This window comes from Crinia signifera, chromosome 6, assembly GCF_055691185.1.
Source record: "Crinia signifera chromosome 6, ASM5569118v1, whole genome shotgun sequence".
Taxonomy (NCBI): Eukaryota; Metazoa; Chordata; class Amphibia; order Anura; family Myobatrachidae; genus Crinia; species Crinia signifera.
In genome coordinates, this window is record NC_139222.1 from 16,467,587 (window position 1) to 16,479,747 (window position 12,161).

Consider the following 12,161-nt stretch of genomic DNA (forward strand, 5'->3'; position numbering starts at 1 on the left):
TAATTTTTTATTCTAACCAATTTGTTACCACCGCCGGTCTGCCTGCCAGATGCCGCCTTCTTCCCTTCAGTCCGCCATGTCTTCCCTTCTGCCGACTGCAATGATCACCCCTGTCACCCCTTCTCATCACGGACAAGGTTTCTCTTCACATTTTTTCTTGGTGTGGAAGCCCAGTGGGTCTTTTCACAGCATTCGCAACCTGAAACAGCGCAACCTGTTCCTGAGACTACCCAAATTCAGAATGGAGCTTCTTTGATCCATTCTTCTGACTATAACTAGGAGACTTCATGGCATTCTTAGCATTCAGGACGCCTATCTCCACATTTCCATTTGTCAAGATCACCAGTATTTTCTTTGCTTTATGGTGAGAGACAGGCATTACCAGTTCAAGGCTGTGCACAGCGCAGTGAGTCTTCACAAAGGTGATGGCTGCCCAACTTCACCTACAAGGAACTTGTGTTCTACCTTATCTGAATGACCACCTTCTGCTAGTGCAGTCTCCAAAGGATCTGCAAAGTCATCTCTACCTCTTACAGGATCTGCTACAATTCCACAGATGAATAATAAACTGTCAGAAATACAGTATAACCCCATCCACAACAGTGCTTAATTTTTGAGCATTGCTTGATACCCTTGCGCAGAGGCTCTACCTACCAGCAGACAAGAGGACAGAGCTCTGGGAGATGATTCCTTCTTTTCTGAAACACAGCAGGGTTTAGGTTCATCTGTGCATGTGGGTGTTAGGAAACCTAGTGTCCTGCTTCGAACTGGTCAAATTTTGACAATTTCACTCCAAACCATATGTTGGCTCAAACCTTCTCATCCCAGCATGGGTCGCACCTTTGCAAATTACTACTAGATTCTGCTGAGCACAGTCGCCAGTCTACGAGGTTGGGGAGAGGTGGAAGATCGTTCCTTTCAGGGTTTATGAGCAAGTCACGAAATGTGCCTGCCCATCAACATCTTGGAATTACAGGCAATCTACTGTGCTCTTCGTCAGATGGAACCAATGCTCCACAACAGGCCAGTGCAGATATAAACAGACAATATGCCAGCTGTGCTTATATAAATTACCAGGGCAGGACCAGGAGTCGCACCACCATGGAAGAAGTCACTACGATTCTCAGGTGGGTGGAACAGTTTCTTCCCTCCCTATCGGCAGTGTACATCCCAGTAGTCTTGAACTAATTCTTGAGTCTACAAGATGTCCATTCAGGAGAATGGCTGCTTCACCCAGAGGTTTTTTACCTTTTGACAAAATGCTGGGGTCAACCTCTGGTGGACCTAATGGCCTCCAGGCAGCTACACATGTACAACTCTTGGACCCAGGGATCCAGCAGTATGCCTTTTGGGTGGCCTCTCAGCACCTTGGCCATTCCAAATGGTATATAGCTTTCCTCTCATTGCTATTCTTATACGAGTATTGGGTCGGCTGAAAAATGAGATGGTGACCACCATTAGGGTGACTCCAGATTGTCCGAGAAGAACCTGGTACATGTACCTTCTCAGACTGTTTGTTGCCCCTCCAAACCGTCTCCCACTTTGGCCGGACTTATAGTGTCATGGACTTTGTTATCACCAGAGTCTTATCAAATTGAATTAGAAGGGGTGGCTGTTGAGTGGTCAATCTTAGGAGCAAGAGGATTGTCATCTCAGGTCATTCAAACATGCTCGCAGCTCGCAAACTATCATCAGCCAGGATTCATCATAGGGTTTGGCAACGGTACTTCCAATGGTGCGCTTCAAAATGCTAGAACGCCAGAACACTGGAGAGTCAATAGACCAGCATTTCTCAAACTGTGGGTCGCAACCCCAAAGTGGGTTGCACCCATGTCATCGTGGGGTCGCGACTCACCCATAGTTATACCCGGACTGGCTAGTTACTCCCAAGTCCCCGGCGGCGTGTACACAGTCAGCTCTGCACAAAGTTGTTCTGCAGGCTCCTCCTTTCGGCAGGATCATTGACACCGCAAAGGCGTCACAAAGTCCAGGAGTCATTAAGGCTCTTCTCCCAGGCGTACGCTGCTGAGTCGCACAGACTGCTGTGCGCCTGCACCCACCAAAACCAACCCCTGCTCTTCTTACAGGCGCACACTGCCGAGTCGCACTGGCGCAGCACCTCTAGAGCCCCCCCCCTTTCCTTCCAGTACCCCCCCCTATCACCTTTGCTCCAGCGATCAGGACACCGGAGCTCCCCTGACCCACCCACCAGCCAGTCGGGGTAGTATCATTCGCACGCCCGGCTTGCTGAGCAACACATTTTTACTGCTTAGTGAGCCAACTAAAATCACTCCCAGTGTTTCTTTGAAACTCAACAAACATCAGTAGATTCAAAAATTAAATCGGTCAGTTATATAACCTTCATTCCCTGCACACGCGCAGTATGAATGGCAATTTCCTGCAGATGCATACACCCTGCGCTCTGTGTTTAGCAGCAGCTAAATGTGGGATACAATCAGCCTAGGACGTTTCTAACCCTAATCAGGCCCTGGCAGAAACGCCGGCACTGAAAGAAGATGGGCAGAGAGGCGGGCACAAACCACTCAGACTACTACATGCAGTGACCTCCCCATGACACAACAAATACACACTGATCCTCCACACATCCCACAACAAATACACACTGATCCTCCACACATCCACAACAAATACACACTGATCCTCCACACATCCACAACAAATACACACTGATCCTCCACACATCCCACACCAAATACACACTGATCCTCCACACATCCACAACAAATACACACTGATCCTCCACACATCCCACACCAAATACACACTGATCCTCCACACATCCCACAACAAATACACACTGATCCTCCACACATCCACAACAAATACACACTGATCCTCCACACATCCCACAACAAATACACACTGATCCTCCACACATCCCACACCAAATACACACTGATCCTCCACACATCCCACACCAAATACACACTGATCCTCCACACATCCCACACCAAATACACACTGATCCTCCACACATCCCACACCAAATACACACTGATCCTCCACACATCCCACACCAAATACACACTGATCCTCCACACATCCCACAACAAATACACACCGATCCTCCACACATCCCACAACAAATACAGGTACTTCTTTACTTTCACGGCGCCAACATGGCGCCGCGCGTACTTCCGGGTTACGCTCGCCACTAATTAAGTTAAATAAACGGAGTTAACGCCATGCCAACATGGATAGTTCATACCTCCACTATCCATGTTGGCATGGAGTTGATTTTTATTAGCGTGGCGAGCGTAGCGAGCCACCGAGCCCGCAGCGTGGGCAAGCGAAGCGAGCCCCGCAAGGGGACTCTGACACGCGGCGCCATGAAAGTCCAGAAGTACCCAAATACACACCGATCCTCCACACATCCCACACCAAATACACACTGATCCTCCACACATCCCACACCAAATACACACTGATCCTCCACACATCCCACACCAAATACACACTGATCCTCCACACATCCCACACCAAATAAACCCTGATCCTCCACACATCCCACACCAAATACACTCTGATCCTCCACACATCCACAACAAATACACACTGATCCTCCACACATCCACAACAAATACACACTGATCCTCCACACATCCACAACAAATACACACTGATCCTCCACACATCCCACACCAAATACACACTGATCCTCCACACATCCCACACCAAATACACTCTGATCCTCCACACATCCACAACAAATACACACTGATCCTCCACACATCCACAACAAATACACACTGATCCTCCACACATCCACAACAAATACACACTGATCCTCCACACATCCACAACAAATACACACTGATCCTCCACACATCCACAACAAATACACACTGATCCTCCACACATCCACAGAAAATACACACTGATCCTCCACACATCCACAACAAATACACACTGATCCTCCACACATCCACAACAAATACACACTGATCCTCCACACATCCCACAACAAATACACACTGATCCTCCACACATCCCACACCAAATACACACTGATCCTCCACACATCCCACAACAAATACACACTGATACTCCACACATCCCACACCAAATACACTCTGATCCTCCACACATCCCACACCAAATACACACTGATCCTCCACACATCCCACACCAAATACACACTGATCTTCCACACATCCCACACCAAATACACACTGATCCTCCACACATCCACAACAAATACACACTGATCCTCCACACATCCCACAACAAATACACACTGATCCTCCACACATCCCACACCAAATACACACTGATCCTCCACACATCCCACACCAAATACACACTGATCCTCCACACATCCCACACCAAATACACACTGATCCTCCACACATCCCACAAGAAATACACACTGATCCTCCACACATCCCACACCAAATACACTCTGATCCTCCACACATCCACAACAAATACACACTGATCCTCCACACATCCACAACAAATACACACTGATCCTCTACACATCCCACACCAAATACACACTGATCCTCCACACATCCCACACCAAATACACACTGATCCTCCACACATCCCACACCAAATACACATTGATCCTCCACACATCCCACAACAAATACACACTGATCCTCCACACATCCACAACAAATACACACTGATCCTCCACACATCCCACAACAAATACACACTGATCCTCCACACATCCCACACCAAATACACTCTGATCCTCCACACATCCCACACCAAATACACTCTGATCCTCCACACATCCACAACAAATACACACTGATCCTCCACACATCCCACAACAAATACACACTGATCCACCACACATCCCACACCAAATACACTCTGATCCACCACACATCCCACACCAAATACACACTGATCCTCCACACATCCCACACCAAATACACACTGATCCTCCACACATCCCACACCAAATACACACTGATCCTCCACACATCCCACAACAAATACACACTGATCCTCCACACATCCCACAACAAATACACACTGATCCTCCACACATCCACAACAAATACACACTGATCCTCCACACATCCACACCAAATACACACTGATCCTCCACACATCCCACACCAAATACACACTGATCCTCCACACATCCCACACCAAATACACACTGATCCTCCACACATCCCACACCAAATACACACTGATCCTCCACACATCCCACAACAAATACACACTGATCCTCCACACATCCCACAACAAATACACACTGATCCTCCACACATCCCACAACAAATACACACTGATCCTCCACACATCCCACAACAAATACACACTGATCCTCCACACATCCCACAACAAATACACACTGATCCTCCACACATCCCACACCAAATACACACTGGTCCTCCACACATCCCACACCAAATACACACTGGTCCTCCACACATCCCACACCAAATACACACTGGTCCTCCACACATCCACAACAAATACACACTGATCCTCCACACATCCACAACAAATACACACTGATCCTCCACACATCCCACACCAAATACACACTGATCCTCCACACATCCACACCAAATACACACTGATCCTCCACACATCCACAACAAATACACACTGATCCTCCACACATCCACAACAAATACACACTGATCCTCCACACATCCCACACCAAATACACTCTGATCCTCCACACATCCACAACAAATACACACTGATCCTCCACACATCCCACAACAAATACACACTGATCCTCCACACATCCACAACAAATACACACTGATCCTCCACACATCCCACAACAAATACACACTGATCCTCCACACATCCCACAACAAATACACACTGATCCTCCACACATCCCACACCAAATACACACTGATCCTCCACACATCCCACACCAAATACACACTGATCCTCCACACATCCCACACCAAATACACACTGATCCTCCACACATCCCACACCAAATACACACTGATCCTCCACACATACCACACCAAATACACACTGATCCTCCACACATCCCACACCAAATACACACTGATCCTCCACACATCCCACAAGAAATACACACTGATCCTCCACACATCCCACACCAAATACACACTGATCCTCCACACATCCCACAAGAAATACACACTGATCCTCCACACATCCCACACCAAATACACTCTGATCCTCCACACATCCACAACAAATACACACTGATCCTCCACACATCCACAACAAATACACACTGATCCTCCACACATCCACAACAAATACACACTGATCCTCCACACATCCCACACCAAATACACACTGATCCTCCACACATCCCACACCAAATACACACTGATCCTCCACACATCCCACAACAAATACACACTGATCCTCCACACATCCACAACAAATACACACTGATCCTCCACACATCCACAACAAATACACACTGATCCTCCACACATCCCACAACAAATACACACTGATCCTCCACACATCCCACAACAAATACACACTGATCCTCCACACATCCCACACCAAATACACACTGATCCTCCACACATCCCACACCAAATACACACTGATCCTCCACACATCCCACACCAAATACACACTGATCCTCCACACATCCCACACCAAATACACTCTGATCCTCCACACATCCGCAACAAATACACACTGATCCTCCACACATCCCACACCAAATACACACTGATCCTCCACACATCCCACACCAAATACACACTGATCCTCCACACATCCCACACCAAATACACTCTGATCCTCCACACATCCCACACCAAATACACACTGATCCTCCACACATCCACAACAAATACACACTGATCCTCCACACATCCCACACCAAATACACACTGATCCCCCACACATCCCACACCAAATACACACTGATCCTCCACACATCCCACACCAAATACACACTGATCCTCCACACATCCCACAACAAATACACACTGATCCTCCACACATCCACAACAAATACACACTGATCCTCCACACATCCCACAACAAATACACACTGATCCTCCACACATCCCACACCAAATACACACTGATCCTCCACACATCCCACACCAAATACACACTGATCCTCCACACATCCCACACCAAATACACACTGATCCTCCACACATCCCACACCAAATACACACTGATCCTCCACACATCCCACACCAAATACACACTGATCCTCCACACATCCCACACCAAATACACACTGATCCTCCACAAATCCCACACCAAATACACACTGATCCTCCACACATCCCACAACAAATACACACTGATCCTCCACACATCCCACAACAAATACACACTGATCCTCCACACATCCCACAACAAATACACACTGATCCTCCACACATCCACAACAAATACACACTGATCCTCCACACATCCACAACAAATACACACTGATCTTCCACACATCCCACACCAAATACACACTGATCCTCCACACATCCACAACAAATACACACTGATCCTCCACACATCCACAACAAATACACACTGATCCTCCACACATCCCACACCAAATACACTCTGATCCTCCACACATCCCACACCAAATACACTCTGATCCTCCACACATCCACAACAAATACACACTGATCCTCCACACATCCACAACAAATACACACTGATCCACCACACATCCCACACCAAATACACACTGATCCACCACACATCCCACACCAAATACACACTGATCCTCCACACATCCCACACCAAATACACACTGATCCTCCACACATCCCACACCAAATACACACTGATCCTCCACACATCCCACACCAAATACACACTGATCCTCCACACATCCCACAACAAATACACACTGATCCTCCACACATCCCACAACAAATACACACTGATTTTCCACACATCCACAACAAATACACACTGATCTCCCACACATCCCACACCAAATACACTCTGATTCTGTGCATATGTTCATCAAATTCTATCATTTTGACACCTTTGCCTTAGCAGATGCTGCTTTCAGGTAAGGGGTCTTCAGAACAGCTCAGGAGCGTTCCCAGCCATAAAGGGACAGCTTTGTGACGTCCCATAATCCCAGAATCCACCATGGGCTGAAAGGCAAAAAGAAGATTTGGTACTCTTTACCTAACACGGCGCCCACATTTATGCCTGCCCGCGACGCGACCGACGCGATGCCCACGATTTCCCATTGAAACCCATGTTAAACATGGAAATCGCGTCGGTCGCGTCGCGGCCAGCCATAAATGTGCACACGATGGCCGCGACGCGATGCCCCCGATTTGCCATAGGAATGTATGTTAAAAGGCCCGATGGACACGATTTTTATGTCAAATGCCTCAATGCCCGCGATTTCCACATAGGAATCAATGTTAAATGGGCCTTAGAGCCCAAATAGCCACAATTAACCCTTAAATGTCCCCCCAAATTTTTTAACGCCACCCCACGATCCACGCCAACCCGAAGCGTGGCGAGCGCAGCGAGCCCGCGAGGGGCGGCGGTACGCGTCCTCCGACCTTTTCATGCCCTACTATCCACGTCGGGGTGGAGTTGAGAATAGAATAGTGTGGCGAGCGCAGCGAGCCCCGAAGCGCGGCGAGCGCACGCGGATACCTTCACAGTTATACGCGTCTCCTCGCGGGCTTCACAGGTGTCTGTGGCGACGCGGACACCTGTGAAGTCCGCGAGGGGACGCGTTTACCTGTGAAGGTATCCGCGTCCCCTCGCGGGGCTCGCTGCGCTCGCCACGCTTCGGGCCTCGGTGGCTCGCTGCGCTCGCCACACTATTCTATTCTCAACTCCACGCCGACGTGGATAGTAGGGCATGAAAAGGTCGGAGGACGCGTACCGCCGCCCCTCGCGGGCTCGCTGCGCTCGCCACGCTTCGGGTTGGCGTGGATCGTGGGGTGGCGTTAAAAAATTTGGGGGGACATTTAAGGGTTAATTGTGCCTATTTGGGCTCTAAGGCCCATTTAACATTGTTTCCTATGGTAAAATCGGGTCCATTGAGCCATTTAACATGAAAATCGTGTCCATCGGGCCTTTTAACATTGATTCCTATGGCAAATCGTGGGCATCGCGTCGTGGCCATCGTGTGCACATTTATGGCCGGCCGCGACGCGACCGACACGATTTCCATGTTTAACATGGTTTTCAATGGGAAATCGTGAGCATCGCGTCGCGTCCGGGCACCTTTAGCCCGCACACGACGCGACCGACGCGATTTTTTACCTCACGATGCCCACGATCAAGATCGTGGGCGCCGTGCTAGGTAAAGAGTACCGAAGATTTTTGTCTTACCTGTAAAATCCTTTTCTCTGAAGCCATGTTGGATGCTGGGCACCTGCCCTTACACCTCTGTCTGGGCAGAGTTCTGCTAGCTTTGGACACAGTCAGGGGAGTGTTATGCTTGTGCTCGGTGCGTGTTCCTCTGTGTGGTCTTCTCTCCTATACCAGTTACTCAGCTTGTTAAGTTTTACTAGTTCCTGAGGACATGGGGGAATAGGGTTGGAGGAGCCTAACTCCAGAACTTAACTCCGTGATGCCTGGGTCCTCCAATCCCCACCATACCCATAATCCCAACATCCACCATGGCTTCAGAAATAAGATTTTGCAGGTTAAAATTAAAATTTTCTGGTTTATCCTCCATCAACCTCTTCCTGAGATGATCTGGATCTACTAGACATAGTTCTGTGGATTTACTTGGATCTGCTCTGTCGTCTCCAGAGACTATTCTAGTGCAGGGTGACTGGCTCCTGACTGGGCGTCCACACATTCCTCTGATCATACCTATGTACACAGACCATGAAGAAAAGGGAATGAATCCTGGTCTTGTCTATAACATAGATTGGGGACACTGAGTAGGTCTAGAGACCAGTTAGATCCAGAATATAACAAATAGCTCTGAAAGCAAAAAGGTATATGAAGTCTTCCCTGCATTTAATTAGGATTTACCATGGGTGCAGGTCAGTGTTTGGGTGGACATTGGGGTTGGACATCACTGATAACGAGGCTTCCAGTCCTGTGACGATGGCAGGGAAATGTTACTGGCCAATGGCTGCTGTCCTGTTGGTGATGTCACAGTGACTGGGTGGTTGCATTGTGCATTATTAAGGCGGGTCTGTTCTAGGTGATTTATTTTCTCTTTTCACCAACAGTCAGATTTGCTGTAAGTACATTTAGAATTGTAATAAAGTGTTTAAAAATGACTGATACAATGACAATCTGCTCCTCAGTGTAAGATCAATGTTTTTATTTCCGTACAATTTATTTTATTCCTGGCAGATGAATACAGAAGGATGCATATCGTTCCAGACAATAAAATAGAAGATACCATCATACGAGATTCTCCAGGAGAAAACACCATTATCTCAGATATACATCCAGTGCTTTATAGTGCAAATTCATCATCTGGTCCTTCATCTCCAGGGGAATCTACTCCTAATAACTCTGCCATTGTTACACGTAGTACAGGTCATACAGCGGATACAGGCTTTCCATGTTCTGAGTGTGGAAAATGTTTTACACGGAAATCATATCTTCTTATACATCAGATAAGTCACACAGGTGAGAAACCATTTCCATGTTCTGAGTGTGGAAAAAGTTTTGCATGGAAATCAGCTCTTGTTATAAATCAGAGAGTTCACACAGGCGAGAAACCATTTCCATGTTCTGAGTGTGGGAAATGTTTTGCAGATAAATCAGTTCTTGATAAACATCAGAGATGTCACACAGGTGAGAAACCATTTCCATGTTCTGAGTGTGGAAAAAGTTTTGCATGGAAATCAGCTCTTGTTCTACATCAGAGAAGTCACACAGGTGAGAAACCATTTCCATGTTCTGAGTGTGGAAAAAGTTTTGCATGGAAATCAGCTCTTGCTCTACATCAGAGAAGTCACACAGGTGAGAAACCATTTCCATGTTCTGAGTGTGGGAAATGTTTTCCTCACAAATCAGCTCTTGTTATTCATCAGAGACGTCACACAGGTGAGAAACCATTTCCATGTTCTGCATGTGGAAAATGTTTTGCGCAAAAATCAGTTCTTGCTGTACATCAAAGAAGTCACACAGGTGAGAAACCATTTCCATGTTCTGAGTGTGGGAAATGTTTTGCAGATAAATCAGTTCTTGATAAACATCAGAGATGTCACACAGGTGAGAAACCATTTCCATGTTCTGAGTGTGGAAAAAGTTTTGCATGGAAATCAGCTCTTGTTCTACATCAGAGAAGTCACACAGGTGAGAAACCATTTCCATGTTCTGAGTGTGGGAAATGTTTTGCAGATAAATCAGGTCTTGATAAACATCAGATAAGTCACACAGGTGAGAAACCATTTCCATGTTCTGAGTGTGGAAAATGTTTTCCTCACAAATCAGCTCTTGTTATTCATCAAAGAAGTCACACAGGTGAGAAACCATTTCCATGTTCTGAGTGTGGAAAATGTTTTACACGGAAATCACATCTTGTTATACATCAGAATTCACACAGGTGAGAAACCATTTCCATGTTCTGAGTGTGAAAAATATTTTACACAGAAATCAGCTCTTGTTATACATCAGAGAATTCACACAGGTGAGAAACCATTTCCATGTTCTGAGTGTGGGAAATGTTTTGCAGATAAATCAGGTCTTGATAAACATCAGAGAAGTCACACAGGTGAGAAACCATTTCCATGTTCAGAATGTGGAAAATGTTTTACGCATCAGTCAAGTCTTCTTAGCCATGAGACACAATGCCAAAACAGTAGAAGAGGCACAGGCATTTCTTAGAGTGGTTTTTCTAAACTCTTCAAGAAGCTGCAGTGAAACGCGTCAGGGTGCATTGACCAACTTGCTACATCTGTGTCTGCGCTTGGACCAGTATCTGGATTCTGATGCTGTTGGAACCATAGAGACTGCACAAACTACTCCTGATTCAGGTTATTGGCACATATCTAACCACTGTGACTAGTGACGAACCACCAAATGAACATTTATCTATAAGGACACCTGGGACTCTCCTCCTGTTAGATTAGAGAATTGTGCTTGGAATACAAAGAAAGTAAGTGATACTATGGAGAACGTGACGCCGGCACTGTATAACATGTCATTTGTATGCACACAAACATTTGTACAATAAAATAATCTTTCTCTTGTGAGATCATCACGTCGCATCTGGAAACAATAAAATA

The 12,161-nt window shown here is 46.8% G+C and overlaps 1 protein-coding gene across 1 annotated transcript in view; it reads left to right on the top strand.

The window, feature by feature from the left end:
• The window catches only part of LOC146010044 (uncharacterized), a 58,548-nt gene extending 46,387 nt beyond the window's left edge, over positions 1 to 12,161 (top strand). The window contains 2 exon segments of the mRNA XM_083150882.1: positions 10,276 to 11,470; positions 11,472 to 12,161. Coding sequence (XP_083007008.1) covers positions 10,276 to 11,470; positions 11,472 to 11,760 — 1,484 coding nt within the window. The 3' untranslated portion in view covers positions 11,761 to 12,161.